At 44.7% G+C, this 26495-nt stretch overlaps 2 protein-coding genes across 4 annotated transcripts; one reads left to right on the plus strand and one right to left on the minus strand.

The window, feature by feature from the left end:
• Positions 1–2289: 2289 nt before the first annotated feature.
• LOC109852738 (netrin receptor UNC5C-like) lies at positions 2290–11574 on the minus strand. The gene is made up of 13 exons (XM_020424177.1): positions 10891–11574; positions 9575–9789; positions 9000–9213; positions 6557–6898; positions 5882–6049; positions 5450–5614; positions 5068–5103; positions 4725–4995; positions 4469–4617; positions 3480–4219; positions 2992–3380; positions 2702–2803; positions 2290–2616 (listed from the first exon to the last, which is right to left on the minus strand). Exons 1-13 carry the CDS (start codon positions 10949–10951, stop codon positions 2445–2447), a joined length of 3024 nt encoding a protein of 1007 aa, XP_020279766.1. The 5' UTR covers positions 10952–11574; the 3' UTR covers positions 2290–2444.
• Positions 11575–22119: 10545 nt separating this feature from the next.
• LOC109852736 lies at positions 22120–24372 on the plus strand. Of its 3 annotated transcripts, none has more exons than XM_020424172.1 (6): positions 22120–22412; positions 22545–22598; positions 22693–22786; positions 22883–23026; positions 23222–23374; positions 23484–24372. In XM_020424172.1, exons 1-6 carry the CDS (start codon positions 22279–22281, stop codon positions 23679–23681), a joined length of 777 nt encoding a protein of 258 aa, XP_020279761.1. In that variant the 5' UTR covers positions 22120–22278; the 3' UTR covers positions 23682–24372. The 3 variants fall into 3 exon arrangements, with proteins under 3 accessions (XP_020279761.1, XP_020279762.1, XP_020279763.1); XM_020424173.1 differs by having other exon boundaries at positions 22693–22783; XM_020424174.1 differs by lacking the exon at positions 23222–23374.
• The last annotated feature ends 2123 nt before the right edge of the window (positions 24373–26495 follow it).

Here is a 26495-nt window from a genome sequence, read left to right on the forward strand (position 1 = left end):
CTCGAAGAAAACTTACGCGCCGCGTCTTTTTTACAGCCATGTTTTATTACGCGTAAGTCCCTTCTCTCGGACAGTCCGCGTGCGCATTTCACGTGGGTTTTAATGAGGCCGCGCCGCAATAAATACACCGACGCCTCATTAATCGCTACCGTCACTCACGTACCGAAACCCTATTACGTTCGCTTGAGAAAAGATACATCCTGCTCCCGTCCGCTTCGAATTTAATATCAAGATTTACGATCCGATACGCGAGTTATTGATGCGTTGACATTTTTGTGGGGTAAAAATCAATCCCAAAACTGATCGTACAATCCGCGACTGAAAAGACCCCTGGACTGGGTGATGCCGTATTTGGTGTCCCCGTAAGGCCTGCGGTGTATACAAATTAATGACTCCGCCACCATACGAAGCCGATTCCACGTCATTCGATCGCGATATGTCTGGCCGATTCATAAACCACCCTCGAACGCGGTGCCCTCGTGCGCGACGTGGGTGTTTTGTACCCACGGGTAAGCGGGTGTGTATACGGGAGGGATGAGAACGGGGGGACGGGGGAGTTGCGTTCTCCGTGTGTGCGTGACTCCGCGGCGCGTTAACGGAAACGGGCAAAGCGCCGCGCGTACAATCTGATTGGCCGATCCTCCTCGTAATTGCCTGTAGATCCCAATCGCGATTAGTCGGGAAATTAATACGATCCTGGGTGTGCGATTTATGTGACCCACCCGTGGATTACGCACGCACCGTGTCGGTAACTCGTGCGTAACCGCAACGTCGTGCAAACGCTTTAAAGATCTGTCTGGCGGCGCAAACCGCGCTCTTTGCGAACACTGACTTTACGCGCGCTTATCAACGATCGTCAACGATCACGAGTCTCGAAACGAGATATCACGCTGTTTCTGAGATTATAGTCGTTTGTCCTAATAAAGAAAGATGTAAAATAACGTTAGTTAATTCCTTTTATTTGATAAAAATTAACATAGCGTACCTGTGCGGAAGATAACTTTTTTCCCATTTGCTAAGAGATTTCGTATCTAGATCGCCGTGAAATAAATGAGAGACATTTTCGTGTCACCAAGTACGGAATCGTCACTAATCCCACATTTATCATGATCTCAACGAGTGATTTTCGACAGAAAGAAGCGAAAGATAGACATCGGAAGAGGAGTAATGAAAAAAAGCGAGAACTCACGAGAGGGAAAAAGAGAGGTGGTATCGTGGTTAGCGAATCGCATAGCGTTAAAGGGTGGCCATCCCCGGAGCGGACTCGGGTCAACAGGCATTGTCCGGCGGAATTACCACCAGCGGGCCCCTGTGATTAAATGCTACAACCCCCTCTGCCTCGCGTCCTTTCAGAAGGACTCAGAGGATAGAGAGACAGGTAGATGGACAGAGAGAAGAAGAGAATGAGAGACGTAAGGACGTGCAGCGGGGTGAGAGAGAAAGCAAACTGTTCGGAATGGTAAAGGGAAACCAGAGGCGATAGAGGAAGCAGAGGGATACGCGTACATACCTATATGAGGGCTGCTAGCTCTGCCATCCGTACTTGCATACCTATACCTTACCGAACCCCTCGACCCTTACCCTGTACGGAGAGACGAGATAATGCCCATTGTTTCGAGCATCCTACGCATCCTTCGTCCAGGACGCGAAACCTAGGAGCCTTCCCCGAATGCTTGCACGACGATACGATACCAAATGGCACCTAAATACCCGACTAAATACGGCCACAACTGAATCCTCCGGCGGGCTTCCGCCTCGTCCGATCTCTCGGCTTCGTCGGTTACCTGACGACGATCGGCATTCAGGTGCAAATTGGGCGCATGTGGCCGTGAATGTCATCCGTGATTTCGTACCTTCTTCCCAACTGCGCTCCGTTCTGTTGCTCGTTAAGGTGCATCTCATTAGGTGGAATTCGCACCAATTATCGTACGCGATTGCTCGAAGGTAACGAGTATACGGAGAATTATAATTGATATCATTGCTACTAATAATATTAAAAAAAAAAAAAAAAAAAACAATTATGACTAAAATTTGTGTGGAAAATAAAGTTTTTGTCTCTCACTTTAGCAAAGTAAATATTTAATTAAAATATTCGATTGATTATTTTATGAGCACATAATAATATATTCATGTCATATTTTATATTTATTTTAGTAATTTAACGTTTTTGAAAAAGTAAAATTTTTTAAGTATTTACGTATTTTTAATTCGTAATATTTATGTGAGGAAGAAAAGGAGATGTAATAATAAAGATACAGGAAAACAATTTGAGTGTTTGTTGTAAACGACTTTTATGTACAAATATGACCAATGTTTATACAACATAGTTCTACGTCCATTTTGTTAATATAATGACTACTCTATGTACAAAACTACTTTTTTTGTATCTCGCGTTACAAAGTTGCGTTTCGTTTGTTACGGCAGTGTAAGTTTTTCGTGATCTTTCAGATCCATGGCCCCAGACGACTCTCGAGTACATTGGCCGCGTCGACGCGACCCATCAGTCTTAAATGGTTCAGTAAATCAGCTAGAGCCGTGGCTTCACGGTGTCTGGCTTCCCATAAGTCCAAAATATGTTCCGTTGGGCTCGCCTTCGTCGCGAAATAGTCGACATATCTTTAAAAATATCGCACCGGTTCAAATTTATTCCGTAAATCCGTAAGAGGAAGATACGTTGCGGAGGATTAGCTTTAAAACTTACCGATCCACTTGCAGTCTCTGAGCTAACATTCGCCAGTCATTTCCGCGAGCGCTCGGCGGATCCAGACATTGGCACAATTGTTTTCTAAGCGTCTTAGAAAATCTGCAATAATCGTGATAAACGTTTTTTGTGATAAAGTTTCATCGATTTTATTTGGTTTCTTTACTTGCTATATTTTTTTTAATTAAATGTAAATCTATGGTTTTTAATATGTACAAAAATTATTATTAAATTGTACATGTCACGCAAAATATTTTAACTTCAATTTTTACAATAAAGATAAGAAGTACCTGAAGGGTCTCGGTATTACGGATTCTGTGGATCTCGCTGAATTTTTTCCTCGTAAAACGACCGAGGATTCCATCTTGTTGTTATTTCTCTTTGCACTCAGATTTCTCTTCGAAAGATCGAGATCGATTCTGAGAAGCAAGCCTTGGTCCTCAAATCCTCGCTGATAAGCCCGAAATTCGAATCCGAGCTTGAAATCGCCCATCATCTTCTCTATTCTAAATAAGCGCCGAACGCTAACTCTCGAAGATGCCCAAATACGTCGATAAAGTACTTCCTGTCGCTCGGCAAAACCGCTTTCTCTATCTTCGAGATCGATGCGAAGCGATGTGCCGCTCGCGCGAAATCCGAGAGTTCCGTGGTCAATGTGAGTGCTACCTAAACGACGTTCCTGTAAAACATCACATGCAACTCGCGAAATAAACGAAAAAAATGTCAAAGATATATGATAATTAAATGTAAAATATATATTTCAAACTTTTTCTCTCACCTGTTCGCTAATAAGCTTGAACGACGCCTTGGTGTCCTCCAACACGTGACACCTGATGTGATCACGTTCTCGAGACACGAAAATCGCCACACAGATACGCTTGACAGCCAAACCGGGCGCGACAACCGAATTCTCTCCAGCCACCGCGTAAACGCTGGGCGTTTCCGTGACGAGGAACACGCCCGCATGATCGAGTTGCGCAAATGGTTGACCGGGCAGATTGGTCGGATCGCCGCCGAGCATCAGCACTTTGCGCCAAGCTGTCGCGGATGGCGAACCGTTCGAGCTTGCCGACGAGCTCATGGAATTGTTTGAACGAGTCTCCAGATCGATCTCCGTAGACCACAGACTCAGTTCCCAGTTTCCGGTTCTCAGCTCGGCGCAGTGTTCAAACTGAAGAATCACCGGCTTCACAAGATCGATGCCCGCGGGACCGCAAGCCACCACGGCGGACAACAAGGTGAGCCCAGGCGGAAGATTCGGTCGGAAGGAATTTTCTCCGAGAACGGCGAGATGCAGACTGTGCCGACGACCGCGCGCAATTGCACCTTCCGGCACGGACATCGAGACGCCCACCTCCGGTACGATCAGGAGAGCTCCTTGCTCGTCGATTGCGGCTCTCACGATGAAGCCGCTACCGTCGTCCGTTGCGGATCGTTCGTTCTCGTCCGGTCTTTCGTCGTCGTCGTGATCGTCGTCTTCCTCGTTGTTGCTTTCCGGATTTGCTTGATACGTGGAACCTGAGATTGTATATATAATTCACGACAAATAAAGAGAAAATTTTATTTGTAAATACAAAAGCACAACAAATTTAACGACTAGAATTGATAAAATGTTTTTTTTTTCGCAAAAGAAAAAACGTGGTACACTTCAATTTCGATTAAGAAATCCAAGATATTTGTCTTCGGATTGTTCGAGAGAAAAGACGATTTACCAAAACCGATTACGCAAAGAGCTCTCTTGTTCTTGAATTTATGGGAATTTCTTACGAGAAGACCGTCCCTCCTCATTATCCGACATGCCGCGTCCTCGCTGCGAGTTCTTGCAAGAAGACCTGGTTACGGAGGAGCTCGGCGATGGTCTCGTTGTCGACGGTAATGACAATTGCGGAACGTCATAATGATGCTCGGAACAGGATCTGCACATTGCGACAGCGCATCGCGACATTATGTAAATGTAACCGGATGCTGACTCGTGCCGCCGTTATTTCTCTCGTTATTTCGAATTGTTGCGTTGTTATACTACCTGGGTAATCTGGTGGCGTTCGATTCGTCGATCACATGCTCGAGACGTCTGTCGCTAGCCAGAACGGGACGATCGTTCTTAGAAACGACCGATTTCGCGAGATCGCCCGGACGATGAAAATCCAATCTCGCGACGCCGTACAACGCCTCCATTCTCTCTTTTCGACGCATCAAGCGAACGAAGAAAATTGTCGTCACGGCCAGAATTACCGCGGCCAAGCTTAAAGTGATCCACAACGCAAGGATATTTCTGTGATCGACCGCTCTGGTCGCTATAATAAAAAAAAAAAAACAAATATTCGATAAAACTTGAAAACATGTGACAAACTCGATCGTTTCTTTACCTTCCTTGAACACTCTCGGCCCGTCTTGTCCAAGCGCTGCGTGTGACAAGGGGAGGAAGAAATGTGTTTCAGTCTATTTCAAACGATAAAATATATAATACACGTGATCTGACGTTAATAATTTATTACGTATCGAGAGATATTATACGCACAAAATTTCGCGGAATTAATCGCTCGGAAAGATCTCTGAAATTTCAATTTCACCCGTCGGTGTTTCGTCGATGAATCGTTTTGCAAAGTCAGCAAGTTTCACGAATACGAAGCGACGACCGAGCGCATCGGAGCCGAAAGAACCGCGCTTCGTATATATTGTTAAGGCACATCGTGAGCGTGAGTCGCGAAGAACAATATAAAGAAACACAGAAACTCGGCTGGAGCTCACCATTACATCGATCCGCGGAGCAGAACTCGACGATGACGTCCTTGCCTTGACAGGGACGACCGCCGTTGCTCGGCGGGGGATCGTTGCAGGATCTCCTCCGTATTCTCGAACAATCAGGACCGCATGCGGACCACGAGGACCAGGCTGACCATCTGCCGTCAACCGCTGCGTGCAAACGGGTTGAGGTTGAAAATCTCTGAATTAAATTCGCGATTATCTGATTTTACGAGACAGTGAGAAAGTAAAGAATAGATATAATACATCTGTGTGCCGCGCGCGTGATCGGGTGACACGCATAGAGCGCTTTAAACAACACTCGGCATGCTTCAATATGTAAGGCGTGGTTGTTAATTTGTAAGTATTTTTGTTGCGACACGCTGAACTATATTATTATTTCGAGCGTGTCGTGCGAGTGAGTCTTTGTGAACTTACCCGGGCAGGAAGGATTGCATTCTACCCTTTGTGTGGCTGGCCCTGGGCACGTTTGACCGCCGTTGATTGGAACGGGATTTGTACATGTTCTTGTCCTCTTTTGTACGCCTCTACCGCAACGAGCGCTGCACTCCGACCATCCGGACCAGGACGACCACCCGCCGTTCACTGAGAACGAATCGGAAAGAGAGAGAGAAAAAAAATATGATACACCGACGAAATTAAAACGGGAACAAATAACACCTTGTTACGCCCCGCGGCTCGAACGGAGCCAAGACGTGAGTGAGTTGCCACACCACGACGCAACACCAATTAAAAATAAGATACTCCGAAGTTTAATCACCGTGAAATCTGCAAGCACATCGACTTCGAATTTATTTCGTGACGCGAAACTATGTGAAGTGAACAGAAACGTTGATTACATAATTATTGTTTCAAAAATACAACGATGTACGAATAAAAACACTCGTGGCATGTAAAACAATGCAAAAATGTGTATGTAAATAATTATAAACAGAAGATAACACAAAGAAATTTAACTGTACTCGTGCGCAAGTTGCCGACGTCGTAAGTTATTTTTTAGCGTTTTTATCTGTTTCTTCGCTTCCTCAATTATCGAGCGTTCGCCGCATCCGCTGTGTGCAAACTATTTTCCAAAAAAAGAATATGTCTCACCGTAAACCGTGAGCACCGCCGGTTCGCTAACTCTTCTAGCGGCGAGATTCTCGGCGACGCAGGAGTAGTTTCCTTGATGCCTCAATTCGGCCTCCCCGAGAAGCAGATGCCCGTCGGTGGACTGCACGAAGCCGTCCGCGGTTGACACGTCGTTGGGATTCGCGTCGGAAGAGGCGGAAGCGGCGCCGGCGACCGATGCGGCTTTCTCGAGAGGCGAGCCGTTCCTCAACCAATAAACCTTGGGCTGTGGTACGCCCGGCGGCGGCGAGCATCGCAGTTCCGCGTTGCGACCGGCTTCCACCGACAGCGAGTACGGCGGCGACAGGAAGTTCTTCTTGAGATCTACATCGGCCGCGGCACCCACAGGCGGTTTTTAATATTCGTTCGGTAAGGGGAACGTGTGGCGCGAGAACATGGAAGAAAAAAACCGGGAAAGGAAGAGTGGCACTCAGCGATATTAGGACGCCCGCCGTGTTACAAACGTGAAAGAGCTTTCACGCCATCGGAAAGGCGGAAAGAGATTTGCGGAGCGAGTACCGCGGAAAATGTATAACGCCGGTCATTCGTTCAAACGCGGCTATCCGTCGCGGCATTATTTGCCGCGCCACGTCCGCGCTCAAAAAGCCAGGCTTTCATATCGCTCGTGAAGAGCATAAGCACCGGCCGAGGCCGCGTGCCATAGTATCCCCGACGCGGCTGTTACGTGCTTTAGAAACCGACGGGATTCTATGCCACGCGATATGTACGCCGCGGACTGATGGATGATACGTCCGGCATCACAAAGTCCGCGTTATGGGCCATCTACGGATGCAAAACCGAGTCAGACTCGTTCGGGGGGAAGGAGAGAGGGGGGAGAGGAGCACCTACGTTGTGCTTTCACGATTTTCGGGTTATTCCGTTCGCCGTGTTGTCACATGCAGAATGCAATTTTGATTAATTCTTTTCCTATAGTTTTTAATTTATATAAAACTAATACTCTTTTTTACTATATTCATTTACTTGCTTACGCGTGTAAAGAAACACGTCTGCAAAAATCCATTTGTTATAACAAAATCCCATTTTAAACATCAATTTTTTTTTTTTTTTAATCGGATACAATCTTTTTTAATTCTCGTGCACTTTACTTTTCCCATCGTCGTCTTTTCACATCCCCGCTGCGCATAATTTTAGAAAAGCATGAAATATGCAAACGTTAAACGGCGAGTGATTTAATGCGCGCTGTTATCAGGAAAAATTAATTGTCGGCACTTTATTTTAATCGAAAATAGAAACATGTAAGATCGTTATGCGCGGAGAAAAGCGCGCACCTCTACGACAGATCGTACACACATCGATTCTATCGACGTCGCGCATTCAATTTCGAAAGCACGTCTGCTTTCTGTTTGCACGCAAATACCGATTTAATTTTGCATCCTGTTTGCCGCGCGTGTTTGCGTGGCGTGGCGCGACTCGAAATGTCTAAATGAAAATTGCTCTTGCGCTGCACCTTTTACGAGGAGCGCGCACAATCCTCGATGCAATCGCATCGTTATTGGAATCTCGTACACGAAATACACCAAAATATACTTTTCGATATGGCTTATCGTAACGCGTGTGCACGCGACTTTATTTTAGTATTGATAACTGACCGGTGTTCTGCAATGAATAACAGAGACCGTCCCTCTTTGATAAAAAAAAAAAAAAAAAAAAAAAACGCCATTTCGAGGCTTACACGTCGTTCCGTTTGCGATAGAATATCGATTAGATTTTGTACTCGATTTGCGCATCACAGGTAACCTGATGAAAACCGAATCGCGTGCTCGCTCTGTCCCTTTAATTTGTTCCCTTTTTCAGCTCACGTTTACCGAGAGATGTACGAACGGGGGGGTGAACTTTATGTCGAGTGTCTTCAAAAGCTTTTAACGAGTTACGGTAATCACGTTAATGAAGTTACTAAATAACGGTGTAATGAAATGAACGAGACTGCTCATCTCGTAAAATGCGATTTGCGTGAAATGTTTTTGAGATTTTCTTTCACGCGCAAAATCACGCATATGTAAAAAGGGAATATTTCAATATTATAATAAAATAATGCAATTATCGGCAATTAGTGGCAATGATATGCGTTCTGAATTAGCGCGCGGATAACGAGAACGGTCTTTCGAAATGGCCGTTACGTGTTCGTTCAAAGGTTTCGTTCTTTCCCCTCGTATTAGCGCGAACGAAAGTGACGTAATCTCCTGAGTTAGAGCATCTCACGTATCGCGGAGACGAACGGCTTGGTCATTATCGTACAACGGGAGAAAGAAAATCCTTTCGTCGCGTCGGTAAACTGAACATTCAAAGAGAATCGAGGGAAGACAGAAAATAGCGAGGGATACGGAATAGCGGGGAGAGATAAAGACAGGAATAAATAAAGAGAAAAAAAAGAAAGAGAAAGAGAAATGGAGGGTTTTCTACTTACAGGCGACCTCAACCGTAGCGGGCTGCCCTCGAATTTGACCTGGTCCCGACCATGCCACGCACTCGCACTTGAATCTCTCCTTCCCGAAGTACTCATCGACCTCGTTTCTCGTCACGTTCAACTCGACCTCGACGACCCTCGTTCCGGTACGAGGGTCGACGAAATCCTGCTGCTGCGAACGCCCGGCTCGGTCACCATTGCAGAGAAAATACACCTGCGGAAAAGAACCGCGGCCGGGCATGCAGTTTCGCGTGCCGTGAAAGAAAGAAACAGCTTGTCTTCGTTAAATTGCAAGACTAAAGAAAAAGAGAGAGAGAGAGAGAGAGAGAGAAGAAAAAGCTGCGCACGAAACTCGAGTTAAGAATGAGTAGATAAAGGCGTTTTGCAAAAAACCTCTAACTAGTGTTACGGCAGAAAGTACTACCTTCGTGTACTCATGTAATGCGTATAACTTGTAATATGAGTAATTAGAAAATATACGTCGTACAAAGAGAAAATGTCTTCATAAAGAAACGTGCGTTACACAAAGAAGATACAAATCGTAGGAATGATTTATATAAGTACAACGCGCGTACCTGAAGAGCGTGAGCGGCGCGACAATGCAGCGTCGCCGGTTTTCCCTTGACGACAAACGTGTCGACTGGCTCTACCAAAAAAATCGGCAGGGAACCGCCAGCGATTAGATCGGTATCGCTGGCTATAGTCCCGGTCTCGTAGTCGCCGTAATCGTAGTCCTCGACGGGATAGCTCTCCTCGTCATCCTCCTCGGCATCGTCCTCCTCTTTCGTACCTGGCGAGAACACGCAGAGCACACGCTCACTCCTTTTGCGAGTAGAAAAAAAAAAAGTCGATAATTCCGAACGCAGTTCGTTTCGCTAATCCGATAGAATCCGTCAGCATAATCCGTCGCCAGTATCCATACGCGTCCCTAAATTTTTCATATCGCATCGATTGAATTAAATCGTTCCGGCCCGTACATCAACTCGCTCTTGACTCAGCCATCGAATGGATTTAAGCCGCGTCACCACGATAAAGAGAAACGGCTCGGTGCAGACGCGTTATCGGATTACTAATGGCGCATTACAGGATCCAATAACGATGTTATCGTGTTTCGTTCGACGACCGTCTTTTTCCCGAAAGTATCGCTTGTCGGAAGACCCGCTCGCGCGCGTCCTCGCATCATTGCGGTATATTTAGACGTCGTGTCGGATGCGATAGAACGGTAAAGCAGGCTTAACGATGCGTAACGGATTTTACCGCCGTGTATCAGCGCCGGCTATACGGGCTCTCGGGATCTTCTCGGACTTTACGCTTCGTGTTCGCCCGTCTCGCGCGCGCTCCTAAGTCTCTCTCTCGCGGGAACTTTATTACACCCCGAGCTTGAGTGCGCCTCTCTTGTTTGACTCGCCGCAGTAAAGTAAGCACCGGCGGGAACGATGATTACCCCCGCTGTCACGCTCATGAGAAAACATGTCACGATTCGCAACGAGGGGCTCTTGCGAAGGAACGCGAAGCGTAAATTTACGTCGCGATTCGGACGACGACTGTGTGCACGCCGCGGGCCGGAAACGAACGAAATGAATTTTCCCTCGCGCCGGAAAGCGCCGGCGAACTTCCGCGTTGCAATAATAGCTCTTGTTGATATTTAGATCGATTTTTTTTTTTTTGACGAACCAATTTGCTCGACACACTTGCCGAGATGCGTGTTAATAAATACGAATAGTACGTGTTGCAAAAAACGGTTTTTATTTTAAATAACAAATCATTGAATTTTGTAAGAACAAGGTTTTGCATATGTTATAAATTATTATAAATCAAATCTATTAACAGAGTGTGTGAAGAGAATGAGAAAAGGTAATAAAAAAGTGCTGTTTGATTTAGATTTACTCACTTTCGAGCGTACTGGCGAGGCGGAGAAGCGTTAAAAGAAGGATACTGATCCTCAGCTCCATCGTTACCTCACATTTCACTGAAACCAGCGTTTAACTCGATCCCACTCAGAAAAATCGGACACAAATTTCATGCTCTACGTTAACACATTTTTACGTGTTTGGCATCACACCCGAGAAAAAAAATTTTGCCATCATAACCGTTGATTATTGTTGTGTGATTATTTTCTTAATTGTTTACAAGTTTAATAAATATCTGCAACGTAGGGTCGTTTGTTACTTCCAGTGGATCGTGCATTAAAACTGATTGAACTCGTCTTTGATCGAACGATGAAAGCAACTCCAATCAATTGCTCGTCATATCCGAGATCCATGTCGTAAATTCAACAAAAGACTGTCGCGTTCACTTCGCGTCTAAGGTTTTTAATTTGCAAAAGAAGATTCGTGTCTCCCCTTAAAAAAGAAAAAAAACTGCGTCAGCGATAATTAGACGCTGCTCATGTCGCAAACTACATGACGAATCTGAACGAGGGTGCTCGCACTTGCATGGTTGCACTCGCGTTCGAGCGTGCGAAAGAGGGGGACACGTGACCGGCGTCGAGCCCCTCGCACGCGAGAACGAAAACGAAACGAGGTAAAACGAGGAGGCCGCTAAGGGTGGGTGGCTGCACGATGCTCGCGGGTCGGCACGCGGTGGACGACTGAACTTGCCGACGTGCGCGCACCTCTATATATACATATATATACGTCTCACTTCGATACCGACGCTCTTCTTCATCCCCTTGTCGTCGGGGGTGCTGCTGGCTGCTGCTGCTGCTGCTGCCAGTGGTGGCGGTATCTGCGGCGGCGGCGGCGGCGGCGGCGGCAGCGGCGACGGTGATGGTGGTGGGTTCTCTCGTGACGCCCGGAGGCTGCGCTTTCTTTCTGTTCTCCCACCGAACTGAGCGATGATGGACACAGATCACTCCGAATGTGTGTGTGGAGATCTCCCATCTATTCTTATATCTGTTTTTACAAAAAGAAGTCGTATCTCTCTCTTGATTTTATTCATAAAAATTCACGAATAACTTTACGTCGTTTTGAGGTAACATGTTTTGTAAAAAATATAAACGTATATTTTTTTATAAAAAGATTGACGTTGAAAAAGACATGTTTTTTTATGCTTTAATCTTTTCTATCGGATCAAGGGTATCAATAACATAATCGACGACATAACCGGAGTCGAGAGTGAAAGCAGAAAAGAATGTGATAAAGAGTCATTTGTCTTTTTTTTTTTAACGAAGATCCCATTTGTGTCTGCGACATCTCCTTCTCGGAATAAAGCCAAGGTACTTGCCGGCTCGTTGAGAAGCGCATTGTGCCTGGGACGTCGATACGCGTCCGTTCCTTGACGATTCAATATTCATCTACCCTCTTCATTCATAGCGCGTCGTAAACGCCGATGCCGTTAGCCTCCGGCTCATTGTTATTGCATCTCGTCTACCACGCTGAGGCGCTCTCGGTAAGGATCGAATGAATATCCGCGCGGTCGCGGAAGGGTCGCTGTACAAGAGAATCCTTGCGGGGAACATATGGGATTCCCTGCGGTCGATCGCGGCCGATCCGCTCGAACGTGAAATCGGATCCAACCGCGAGAACGAGTTCAGAGACGCGTCGTCGTGACGTCGGCCCTCTAACCTCACGACTTCGCATCGAGGGTGGTTTGTAACGGTAAACGAGCTTGCGAATCGCTTGGTTACACATCCGGGAAAAGCGATACCTTGTTGCTACTTGACGTAAATAGATCGAAGATTCCGCGCCGCACGTCAGAGAATCTTCGTGCACAAAGAAAATCTTACGGGTGGAAGTGTGCACAATTTGCGCAGAATTTTCTCAAATGATATTTCGATAACGGACATGTTCGTGTTCTATATTTAGACAACAGAGCGATATTCCTTGTCGTGAATCAAGCTTTTACGTATTCATCATCTCGAAGCGACATAGAGACTGTTACATCAAATGCACAAATATTTCTCCAGCGACCTGTCAGCATTCTTGGGTATCCAAGCGGCGCGTCTCGGCAAACATTCAAGTGCATTCGAGCGCGTCCGTGGAGTTCCGACTCGCTCTGTTTACCCTAAGTATCTCGCCGGCGGTCCACGTAGACAAGAAGATCCTGGCGCACTTGCCTGCGCGTCCGTAATTAATGATACCCCCCTCCCCCCCACAGAAAGGATTAGCGCGTACACAAAGTATACACATTAGTGTCCCGATTGGAGTTCGGCGTGCATCGCGATAACATTTAAGGCGTTATTCGCGGCGAGCATTAAGGTGGCGGCCGCAGCATTGAATGGCTTTAATCCGGATCTGGCGCGTCGATGTGTGCGCCCCGCCATTATGCATTATGCTCACATGTGTATCGGTTCAGCGCGACGTCGAAGCTTGACTTATGCCGATAGTCCCTCGCAGATGGTTATCTCTCGCCTTTACGAGAGACTCGATCCCTTCGAGCCCGAGCGTGGCGCGCTTAAGCGATTAAACGTAAACACACGTAGCAATTTGTCCCGAGCTTTATGTCGCCCTCGGGAAAAAGGAACCCACGCGCGCGACGAGTCCGGCGACGAGAAAACCTGTACGACGGGAAACTGAAGAGAAGAAGAAGAAGAAAGAAGCAAAATGTAGAACGGAAGAACAATGCACGGTTCGTTGTTTTATTACGCCCGCGAGCAAAACGCGAGTGAAAAAAGCCGAAAGAAAGTCTACGTTTCATTAACAAAGATCGCAGCGGCGTTGACATTTTACTGCATGGATTCCGTTTTTTTTTTTTTTTTTTTTTTTTTTTAACAACGACTGTAAATTGCGATTGTCATTTTGTGCTTGATAACGGCGACACATACAAAAGAATCTCTCTCTGCGTTAAAATCTTCGCTCGTGTAGAAACGAGTGAAGACGAATGAAAGTAGGTGAGTTTGTCATCACAGTCGAGAGATAGGTCGTCACAGACGTTACGTTCGCGTCGTATAAACGTGAAGATGTGTGTGCGAATATAAATTACCGTACTTTTGTTCTCTCTATGTGTATAGAGATAAATCGTCAGTGGAATTATTAACGTTCAACGACTGTCTCTTTGCTCGGTTTATCGGCAGTATTGTTTAAAAATTAAAAAGCGCGCGCAGTCCATTTCTAATTATTGAATTTAATATCAGACAAACGAAAGGGGATATATAACGAATTTGGTATTAATTTACATTTTAACACAAAGACAGAATTGTAATGTAGCTTTTGATAAAATATTTTCATAAAACAATTTGATAGTTTTTTACTAAGATAAAAGTAAGTTTGTCTTTCTCTGACGTATCATCAGCGGATCATCGATCAGCGGACGTTTAATTGATTGTTCTCCCGCGCGATTCAAGTGCGCAATGATACGAATGATTTGCGCATTATTATATTCATCCTTGTCTCTCTGTCGAAGAGCGCGCAGCGCGCGCCGGGGTGTCGGGCGACGTTTAGTGGAAATCACAATTCGCATAACGAGATAATCGGCGGGCGTAATTAAAAACAATGTCGCGTCACGTATGATTATGCGCGGCTTGCAAACCGGTGACAATGAATATTGCCCGATTGCAAACAGACACCGCGCGTAATTGGCTTCCGCGCTGCGGCCGTTAAACGCCGGACGATAAACACGCTTAACGCGTTTCGCCAAATATGTCGCGCGATGATCAATGCGATTGACAGAATGCGCGGATATAACGCGGCGACGCGTCCTGCGATTTAATCATTAAACCGACGGCGAGTGGGTGGCGTAATCCGCGGCATTTGCTCGTAAATGAACTTCGCGCTCCGACAAGGCGTGAAACGCTCGCGAAGTCACGCGCGTCGGCCAAATTGAAGGTGCGCCGAAGTGCCATTTCAGCAAAGCGGCCAAAGCGCGAATTGAATCCGCGCGCGCGGTTGCATTTACGGGGGAAAATGTATCTATCTTGTTTCCCTGAGAATGCGCGTAGGCGCTTCGCGTCACAAAGAGATACCAATTTATTTAAAACGCGTATATAAAACTTTTATTTCAAACGTATTCCCTCTTTGACGTACAAAGACGTGTATATATCGCGAGCTATACTTGGATATAACTTCACCGATGTAACACACGTAGATTCTCTGTTCTTTCATAGTCCGCAACGTATTTACGTCATTTCGAAAATGACCATTTTCTTCGCCGCTCTCTTGTTCATATGATTCCAGAGAAAGCATTGTCAATAAATATCGAACGCGCACGCGGGGTTGAGGAACTGTAGGTGAAACATAGTACCTCTCATCGATTGCATCCAAAGGGTTGTTTATAAGACTTACCTCTCGTATAGAACATTTTAATATTTTAGCGACCGTGCAGCTGTTGTTTTCGCAAACTCGAGAAAACCATGACTCTGTTTCTATCTCTCTCTCTATCTTTATCTCTATTTTTCTTTCCTATATTTCTACTGCAAGTGGTCGTGCGGTTGTGACGAAGAATAAGAAACTCAGCAATATATATCTCCGACTAGTGGCAATGTCGTCCGTTTTGGAAACTGGCGGCGTGCAATTGTTATTAATTCAACAGGCGTTAAGGGCCCACGGACAGACCGCGGAGCAAACCGGGATACCCATTAGCCATCGGTTATTCATGCCGAAAGTTCGCCGGACGCAAAACGCGCAGCGGCTGTCTGAATGGAACAACGCACGGTACATACATACGTACACGTGTCTTGCCATGTCAAAACGCACGATCAGGCAAATGGCAGCCGATAATTTTCGGGAAATTGAAGGGTATCGAGAAAGAAAGAGAGAGAGAGAGCAGATCAATTTTCGACAGAACGTTATACGTATAATTTTGGCGAAATTTGATGTACAATTAATTCAATATTAAGTAAATTCTCGTACATGTAAAGGAAAACGTTTGAAACTACTATTAAATGACGCAGTTGTGCAATTTGTTTCGTTCAGTTCATTCTTTTTTGTCTCTTTTTATCGTTCACTTTTAGTTTCGCAAAAAGTATCCGTTTTCGCGCAGAACAATTATTGACCACGGCGATGCTACAGACCAGTACACTTCGATCATCTGTTTTTTCGCCTGCCATGTTTTTTAACCAGTGCTCATATCGGATAAAAAAAAAAAAGTATATTTCGCAAAGTAGAAATAAACGTCATTCAAACTTTCACCATTTGCGGTGAACGCTCGTGGGGAATTTCCCCGAGAGACACAAGAGAGCGAATAAAGAAGTAGTCCGATCTATGATACCAACGCGCTCACTGGCGGTAGTTATAATGCATGAACGTCGAGGTAATAGAATACTCGAATATGCAAAGTGGCGACCAATGAAAGTAAGTTGCTCTAACCCCTTCGAGAGAATTTTACTTCCGTATTTTACATGCCGGCACGGAGCGTCCGCATAAGTTTATATACATATATATGTATCGTGTTGCATGCGTGTGTTTGTATATATGTACTTATCTCATTAAATTTTCATAGAAGAAAAAAAAATTCCGATAATGAATATACCTATAATACAATTTGAATTTCCACGTACGTGTAGAAACGCCATATGTGTTTTCTCTCTTTGTTGACATTTTATTATTTTAATTATTTATTTTTTACAAAATGAATACATAATCTTCTTTATAAATACATTATATAAAGCAGACTCTGCTTTAATCTTCTTAATTGCGTAATAACGTTGCCTCAATGTTACAGGTCGCAATACACACAATAGTATTCGCATCGTCGTAAAAATGAAAGTCTCCTTTTCAGTCGGTGCACAATGGCCTTATATTCACGAAACGCCCACCAACGGGAGAAACAAAGGCTTGCTTTGAGACTAAACTTTCATCATCCTCAAGGGCACGCTTTGCAATTTGCAGCAACTTGTCGCGCGAGGGAAGGGGCAGAAATTTCCTTAAGCCGAACTTTTCTCCATAAAACTTCTTGTAAAAAAAAAAAAAAAAAGAAGCAACTGTCCTCTCGCTGCACAAGTGTGCTTCTTGGTATTTACGAGAAGCGGGACAAAGCTCCCAATTCCTGGGAAGCACTCCGCGGAATGCGCTTCTGAGATCTCGACACACACTCGAGCGCTGATCCCGTGATAAGCGGCGGATTCCGCGGACGCAGACGTACGCGCGTCCGTCGATCGAGCTCTCATGAAGGGTGAGAGCGCGCGCGGAGTTTAGGAGGGGACGATGCGCGCGACAGAAGCAAAGGAACGCGACTCTCAAGAGGATACTCTCGGAGGATTTTCCGGCGTCGGTAGGTAGGAAGTCCCGGTGGGCTTCTCTTGCAACGAGAGGACCTCACAATACGTCGTTACGAGGCGGCTAACCCTCCCCCCGGCCGAGGGCTCGCCGAGTGGATAATCGTTTTAGGGAGGGAGCCGCAGCCACGGTTCTGGTATTACCGCCTTTGTGGACGATGTTTGAACGCCGCCGGCACTCGGGCAATCAGGTCGATTCACAATCAGCGCACTTTCCACACCGCGACCGATCGCCGACGACATCTCTGTACAACGGAAATCGCCTCTTCTACGATTGAACATTAGAATTCGCGTAGCAAAAGACGGGACGTGAATATTATTTAGTTTCAGTTCTGTTCCTTAATGAGTTCTGAAAATCTAGTATTCAGAATTTTTTATCTTTTTATAATATCGGAAAACCAAGTAAAATAAAATCTAATGGGCGCATTGATTTACTAAATAATTAATTAAATCTTACTTGTGTGTAAAACTTTTCACAAATCACATCGATATCATCTGTTAAAAGTATGTCATTAAAATAGTAAGACAACAGATTTGTAAAATATCTTTAAAAAAGTAAAAGAGAGAGAGAGAGAGAGAAGGAGAGAAAAAGAGAATACGCGCGAGAATAGCTCAAGGACCTGTTCGCAATACCAGGCGAAGAGTACATTTGCAAGTGATGATTAATTCATCAGTTCATGAATTAAAATGTTCACGATCTCTATTGTAACGGTGAATGTACTTCCATCCATTGACGACGCAGCATTCGACGCGTGAATCCGATGTCGTTATATACACGAGAGAGAAAGCCGTTACGTGCGAATGGAGAGTTAATTTCGAACTGTCAAAAAATAAAAACTAAAAAATAAAAAAATAAAAATACAATAGCGGTAGCCCCGTTGTCGCTGGGAGAATTCCGAATGAGACAGTGAATTATTGGCTGTCACTTTATGTTCATAAAATCTTTATTTTGTTTATCGATGCCAATTTTATTTTAAAATGCCTTTCACCAACCATTACACATCGCGCGAAAAGGTGGATGCAAAAATCTGAAAGAGCTTAATCCCATTTTTATGTGTCAGGAAATCGTTATTGTTATTTTCAGCGATGTATGCGATTGGATGAAAATTTTGCCATTTATTACTATAGAAAATTGAAACCGCTGTTTCTTTTTTTCTTTTTTTTCAGATATTCAGATATTTTCTTACATAAAGTCGCATAATCCAACACACACAGCCAGCACGTAATGTAATTTAATTATCGTACATAAAGTAATAAAATAAAATTAATATATCACGCGAGTTCAGCAGACACAACATTACGTATCTTGTTTTCGTTGTAGCTTGGCGCAAAAGTTTGTACGTTAATTGTGGTTGTGTTATATATTGGATGATATAAGTTGGTTTACTGTATCAAAATCTACGCGCGCGATGTGGGATTAGGGAGCGTGTTAAGGTCGCGGCGCGCACATGTCAGACCGAAAGTAGTACTTTCCAGTATGAATGCGGGTTCGAGTCGCGCCGTTGGGTCTCCAATGAGAAAACCGGAAACTCACGACGAGGAATTTGGCTCTTCGGACTCGCACGATCGTCCAATTACCTCGTAGTACACAGCATTTACATAACGTATACAAACGCCTATCTGCCCGACGACGACGCCGCCGCCGCCGAAACCGCCGCTCAATGTCGCCACCCTCACAGCGACGATCTCACGGCAACCGAAGTAATTACAGACGCGTTTCAGGGAGCACCGACTGAATACAGAAATTATGCAGATGGCGTAATAATATTCGCCACACGTTTGCTCGGGTCAATATTGAACTAAGCTTCCTCGTAATTCCTCACGAAAGACGCCACAACGCGCGGCGGATTCACCTCTGACAAAAACTCGTTGCGCGCGACCCTTAAATTTGCCCGTTTCTACCAATAAAGCTGGACCCGTAACATCCGTTCGCGTCGCTCGATGGATCACGACAACATTCTGGTTTCTCTACGTTTTGCAATTATAATACTCGGTTCCTGAGGGTCACATTGAATAAATCACCGCTAATTGCGTGAATAGAAGTTGGATATCGCGCAGCTCTTATATTGAGACAAACGAGAATCGCGATTTGAGACTAACGAATGTATTCTTATTAACAAATTATTCCACGCAAATAAAATTTTACGCGCGCAATCGCCAACATTTTCCAGAAACTGAAGAATTAAATGGTCGACAATAGTAATTATGATTACGGATTAAACGGCACAATCAACCGTTTAAACAATATTGTACATTCAAATCCGGGTACGTGTGTATATATACGCATTTTGTGTGCTCTGTTTCGTTTCAATGCAGACCAGCATAACTCTCTGCGGGCTGGTGGTACATTATATATCTGTGTTCCATCTCGCGTGAGAGAAAGCGATCCGAGCGAGAGCCGGAGAATCTCGCACCTTCTCTCGCGACGCTCTCGACGCGGGTGGAGTGGCGCTTTGGCGGATCGGTCGTGGAGAATCGCGCCATAAATCAGCCGTTACCGAGTCAATTGAGACGTCGCGAGCACTCTTTGCGTTCCGAGTCCGCGCCGTTGGTGGCTTTTTGTCGACGAGCACGACGAGGTGGACGAATGTGAAAGAGAGAAAGAGAGGGTGTGTGTGGAAAGGGTCGCGGCGCGAGTACCCCCCGCGCGGTCGTTAAACGCAGCCGTACTCGAGTGTCGAAGTAACGATATGCTAAAAGGTCGACGGGGATGGGCGACGAGAGAGAGAAGGTTCCGCCCGACGTTTCTTCCCCGATCGCGCGCTCGATGATATACGGCTCGATACGTCCTCTCGCGCGCGCTCTTTTGTTACACACGCACACACACACACTCCCTTCTTTTCGCAGACTCTCTTCTAGGACTCTCTTTTCCGACGTCTGCCCGTTCTATCGTGCCATCCGATTCGCGCAACGACACGGCCGATGGCGCAAAGTGCCTCTCCACGAATGAATTACGCCGAAATTTTCCGGTGCGCGCGTGCGGTTTCACCAAATCGAATACTCTACAGTCACCTGATTACAACAGACGGTCCCAAAGAGATACTTATGTATCCGAGAAAACATAATTATCGTGTGTCATTACGTCAAACATGTGTGGCGGCGAGCGTTGTCTGTTTCGCAGCCTCTGTTCCATGTGGCAGTGACCATATGCCGCCAATTTCAGGTGCACTTGCGACGAAGTTCTAATTGCACGAACATGTGTTATATCCTTTTCCCTTGGGTCGCAAATCGCAGTGTGTGTGTGTGTGTGTGTGCGCGCGCAGAAATATTAATTATTATTATTACTATTATTATTATTAATGTCATCACGCGTTCTCCCTCGTTGCTAATTAGAAAACAAAAGTACCGCGTTGTACAAATAAGTAGGTACGTAATGGAAAAACGTGGCCGCGCATTATGTTTAAATTTCGGCGGATTTCACGACTGGATGAACGACAAATTAGATAAGTCAAACATTGCAACTCGATTATTTTGTTACCGGTTATCAAGTTTCGTCACTCAACACGCATACGGAACGAAAATTGAGTTTTTCGTAGTTATTCATACGCGATTGTTGTTAAATGAATAAATTGCATTTGCAAGAGCTGTAATAATTAATTTGCCACATAATTATATCGAAAGTAAATTAATAACGCCCCGGTCAAAATTCGTAATCAGACTAGAAACACAATCGAAACTTTCGCGCGGAGCCGCGCCGGTGTTTCGACGTTGGCACTAGTTCCGCCGAGTGACTATCAGTGTTATGCCATTAAAAGTTGTAGCATTAGTGGGCGCTAGTTCGTAACTCGTTGAGCATTATGATTATACCGCGAAAGTTCTAAACATTATATCACTGCACAAATACGATATTTATCAAAGTTTGTGCGGGAAAGCGACTTTCTTCTTTGTGAGTTATGTCCGGCAAAACTTCTTCCATCGAAAGTAGCGGCCATGTTAAAAGCGACGGCGATCGTGTACGGACTTGTTCAAACTAAGTTTTATTGACACGCCTCCGGAATTCGTTTGGTTTGTCTCGCGCCGAGCTCCAGCACGACGTTTGAGATCGGTGACGAATGAAATGTCCGGGACGCGTCAACCTGCTGAGCATTCGTTTTCCTCGTCTTGTTCTCTTGCTGATAAACTTATTCGGCTTTCGAACGTTTGAAAAATGATTCATTTTTAACGCGCGCGCACGTCTAGTCTTCTTTTCAGACGTCGTCTATTAGTTCGTCATCCGCGACGCATTCGCGTATGAAAACGGATCACGTCGGGACGTTAAAGAAATCAGCTTTTTCCTCTCTTCGATTTCTTTCTCGCGCAGGTTGTCTGTAAAGTTGCTGCGAATGGAACGGGAGCGTATCAGGTGGAATTTAATCATATAAATGGACGAGCGTCCGATTCCCTCCCGGCCCGATGCGAAAAAATAAAAGTTCCATGAGCTCTCTCGCGGCACCTCGTCGAAAAGAGAGGAGAGGAAATCCCCTCAGAATTTTTTTCCGATTGAATCAGCTCCACTGCGAAACTTTATTTCGCAGTGCTTGCGAACCTTTGCTCCTCTCCCCTTCTTCGCGCGTCTATTTTTTTTAATTTGCTGACAAAACGTGCGTCGGACCAGTTGGGGAGAGAAATCGCCCCATGTTTATTCAGGCTGGTTTTTACGTGGTTTAGAGACAAATGTTCGGCGAGTCGCCATTATGGAATGAAGACATGAGGAAAACATATCGAAACCTACTTTCTCTCTGTTTATTCTGCAATTTTTGAAAGCTCATATAATGTAAACAATGTAATATCCACAATTACGAAAAAAAAACTAGTTTTTGTAGTGCTCTATAAGTTTTGTTATTACTTCGTGAATGAGCGATCCGCCGCGCCGATCTGAATTTTCTGGCCGAACGTGTCCGAAACCACTGCGAATCGTGCGAACGTGGCGAGAAAGCAACAGAGCCGTGTGACTTTTGTTTCGTTTTGCCGTCACGTTCGTGGGCTTCGCGTGCCATCGCGTCGCGGATACTAATCGAACGTAAAGAAGAGAAACTAAGTCGCTCGCAGAATCGACATCGTCGATGCCGACTTTTTCTTCCCGAGTCCGAGAGTGGCTTCTCCGCGAAAGAACAATTAGTATTGTCGAACGAACTCCCGTGTGCTGCGATGTGCTGCTTCGAACATAGTTACTCCGGAATTTTCCAGAATAAAGCCAATCGCAGAGCCTGCTTCGTCGGCGCCAGTGTCGTCGAAGTTCTCGACAAGTCTTTCCACGCTGGAATAGCAACCATCGAACTTTCGTACGTACAGTGATATCGGTAAGATTAATTCGATTGTTTGTTGAGCACGTAAAAAAGACAAATATAATTGTTCAATAATAATTTGTTGCGAGAGAATTTAGAACTTTTTAATTTTTGAAATTCTGTTCGCAGACCACTCGTTAAAGCGTATCTGTCTGCAGGACTTGTGACAGTAATCATCTTAGCGTAAGTACGTTTTTAATATTTATACAATATTAACGTTTTTAATAATATTAACATTCTTTTTTTTTTATCAACTAATTCGCAATTATTATTACAGAGTTCTCTATCTGCTGTCGGCTACTCTTCATCTCGTGTTACTTAAAAATTCAAAATGTTGGTTACGTTGCCAGTTAATTGCAACTACAATCGTGGTACACACATATGATACGCCTAAGCTATTAATATTAAACTTTTTTCAGTGATCTTCTTGATGATGATATTAAAATTAACAGTCCTATTATTCATAGAAAGTGGTACTTGTGCTTTTGCTCTTGGCACTATTATCCATGACGAAAGTGGAGGGTTGGAACGCTACCGGTCTAGTGTCATCAACGTTAATCACCGTCGTTATCATAAAGCTCTTCGGTATCGCCATCGCGTGCTCGAATCTGGTATAATCTCCCACCTGTCTCTCTTTCTCCATCCCTCTCTCTCCCTCTCTCTCTCGCTGTATTAAATTAAAGAAACGTTTATAGCGGATGAAATAAATTGCGTTAGTGCGTTTGCCAGGCCGTTGTTGTGACGTTCGTCGACCTGTTCGCAAGCATTATCGCGCGCGTTAACTCAACAAATCAATTTGCCGACAGGTGGACATGAGCGGTGACTGGTCGTATTTAATAGAATTTGGTTTCGGCGTTATATTAATCGCCATCGTACTCGGGATAGAGTTACTCGTAATTATGCACACGCTGACAGCGGCGGTTATTGTTGCCGCCATACTCGGCACATTCCTCAGCTTGGTAAATATATGCGCAGACTGAACTGTGTTTACATAGTACGACTATAGTTCGGCCGACGCAAGCGAGCGGGAGATTATTTCGCGCGCAAATAAACCGTTTGCTTTCTCAGATATCGCTGATGGATCTACATCAGAACATGAGCATCAATTCCTGGTGGTGGGAAGAAAAACTGCTCAACGGATGTATGTACCACGTGTTGCGGCAGTACACGCTGCTGTGGTGTCTGCGGATCGAGGAGAAACCGCGCGCGATAACGATCTTCGATAGCGCGTCTCAAGAGAAGCGGCAAGACGACGTGACTGCGTAAAAACGGCCAATGAAATCTGTCTGTTCTTAACGCTACGTTAACTCCTGTTATAAACCCGCGCGTATCGGGACTTTTTGCAAAATTGCGATCGAAATTTTTTGTGACTTTTGATTTAGAAGATATATACATATATATATATATATATATATATACACTTATCACCGCCGCGGTCTTGCGTGCGATACGTTGCGAACGACGTTTCTTATATTGCACGGCGCGTATCTACGAGCGTATATAAACTATCATTAAAGTATCATACACGTGAGATATCGTCGATTCGACATCGTTACAATCTGTACGCCCGTATTGCGCGGCTAACCAGAAAGAGAACTTTGACGTTCCGGTATTCCAAAGAGAACACTGTGCGCGTAATCCCGATATCATCGTAAGAAACCGAGCTCGCCTTAAATTAAGAAACTTAGTTTTACGACTGTCGCGCCGTTCCTCGTTTCCTTGAACGCCGTGTCCCATCGAATATCTTGTTTTCTATTTTACGATCTACTTGTGGTACCACCGACTGTGTTGATTTTTTTTGTTTTAATTAGACGACCGCATTCCGCAATGATTGAAAATAACGTCCGTACTTTCTTATTTTATTTTTGTTTGCAATGTTACAATCATTTGTTGAAAAAACGTAAAACGCGCGCGATGATCATCTACCTCTTAAAAGTTTGTAAGTGCCGGTTCGTGCAATAAAGAAACACAATCTTTCTACACCAGATGCGTGATTCTGACAAGCGTATTCTGCACGCCTTTCGTGCGCGTTTTCTTGTTACTTTCCACCGACACTTTGGCGAAGTGGAGTGGTTTCGAGGACGTCTTTCTTGCGTTCGACAATCGTTCGAAAGAAAAGAAAATAAAGGCACAAAGAGAATCCAGAAGAACACGGGCAAATATTTCGCCATCTTCCGCTGGGACTTATCGGTCATAAAATGGCACTTCGAACACTCGAGAGAACACACGCCGTGTCGACCGTGTCTCGCGGTGCAACGGGCACTTGTGGCCGAAGGGACAAATCTTATCGACTCGGTGTGTGCGGCATGAGATGGTCTTTCGCGCGCAGGCACCGTTCGAACCACTTTCGAAAAAGCAAACAGCGGACAAGCAGCGGTGCGAGAAAAAGCGAGAACGTGCCTCCTTCCAATGAGAGTAAAAGAGGAAATAAAACACGCAGCCGGTCTACGGGCAAGGAGAAGGGAGTAAGACGAACTTCTGGGCCGGACGAAGAAATGAGGAAGCATCTTTTAGGTTCCCACGAGATTTTGCGGCTCGTGGTCGAGCCCGAAGGAACCGATGGAAGCGAAATCAATTTTACGGGCGGACGGCTATCGATATCATGCCGATTGGCATCGATCCGATAGAGACAGAGAGCGAGAAAGAGAAAAAGAGAAAGAGAGAGAGAGAGAGAGAAAAAGATCAATCGAAGCATCCTTTCTATCTCTGGCAGAAGGACACCACGTGACGCAAAATTACCTGCCGCTGCAATCCGGACGCGCTTCCGTTCTCGTCAAACGAGAAGCGGCTTAGAAGGCTCCTTGCCTCTTCCAATTTGCAGGAATCGGCTAGCGAGCGAGTGACTAGTCAGGTATGTCGACAGCGAAACAAGGCGGCCGCGTTATTTCCATCGAGCTTGCCGATGTCGTTTCCTCGTTCCCGAACGACGACTACCTGCCGAGCTTATTCCTCATGAAAGCTCGCGCGCCGTCCCCGACAGAGATTGCACGTATGACACAGTCAATTTTCCCGGAATGGGGAAACGCGTCGAAAAAGCTTTCGCCGAAGCAATCAGTGCTACTAAAGAAAAGACAGCTGTCGCGTTATTTTCGTTTAAGAAGCTCCGTAGATATGGATATCGCTTTCGATATTATTATATATTAGCACAACACACAGGCGCGCATACTATTATTATTTTTATTTTAACGTGTTGTGTTAGTGAACACAATCTGTCACCGCAATGACAGCTAGTATATACGTTTTACAAACCATATAATACACATATGAGAGATGTCAGAAAGAACGCATGAAAATCAAACTCGAAAAATAAAAGAAAAAAGAGAGTGGAAAAACAACACGTGACTAAAATCAAGTGTATTTTAGTCTCGTGTCTTTAAAAATGTGATTGAAATAAGGTCACGTAACAAGGAAAAGAGTTAAAAAAGAGAATATTATATATATTATATATAATATTTTATATGTCTATATATGATATATATAATATATACATACATATAATATTATATATATAATATTATATATATATATATATTATACACACACAAAAGGTCAGTGACCTTTAACGAAAGGTCAATGACCTTTGCTGAAAGTCACATAGTGTTTTTACTCTTCTCTCTGTCACGTGATCTTACTTTAGTCACGTTTTTAATTTTCTCCACGTATACGACAAACTGTCAAAATCGCTTTTCTGTCAAAATTTACTCTCTCAATCGACCGATTCGATTCGACTCGATTCGACTCGATCAACCGACCAACCAATCGGCAACATAGATGCGATACATTCGATTCAAAAACTCGCAAATCGCGGTATGACACATAGATTATTTTATGAGGGATTTTGTAAAATACAAACCATGAATATGTACACACATATATATTTATATATTCTGCCGTTTATATAAAACCATAAGATGGTACAGCGCGATAAGAGGCAGAATAAATTTACCGGTTTCAATTCTTTCAGAATCGACTTAGACAAATGGGATTTCCATTCTATTCGCGATTTCAATCCGCGAGATTCCCGCGTGATTCAATCGCTTTACAACGAACGTTGTGTGCAGAGGTATATGTATATATATA

This window comes from Pseudomyrmex gracilis, unplaced genomic scaffold, assembly GCF_002006095.1.
Source record: "Pseudomyrmex gracilis isolate BER0280 unplaced genomic scaffold, ASM200609v1 scaffold_34, whole genome shotgun sequence".
Taxonomy (NCBI): domain Eukaryota; kingdom Metazoa; phylum Arthropoda; class Insecta; order Hymenoptera; family Formicidae; genus Pseudomyrmex; species Pseudomyrmex gracilis.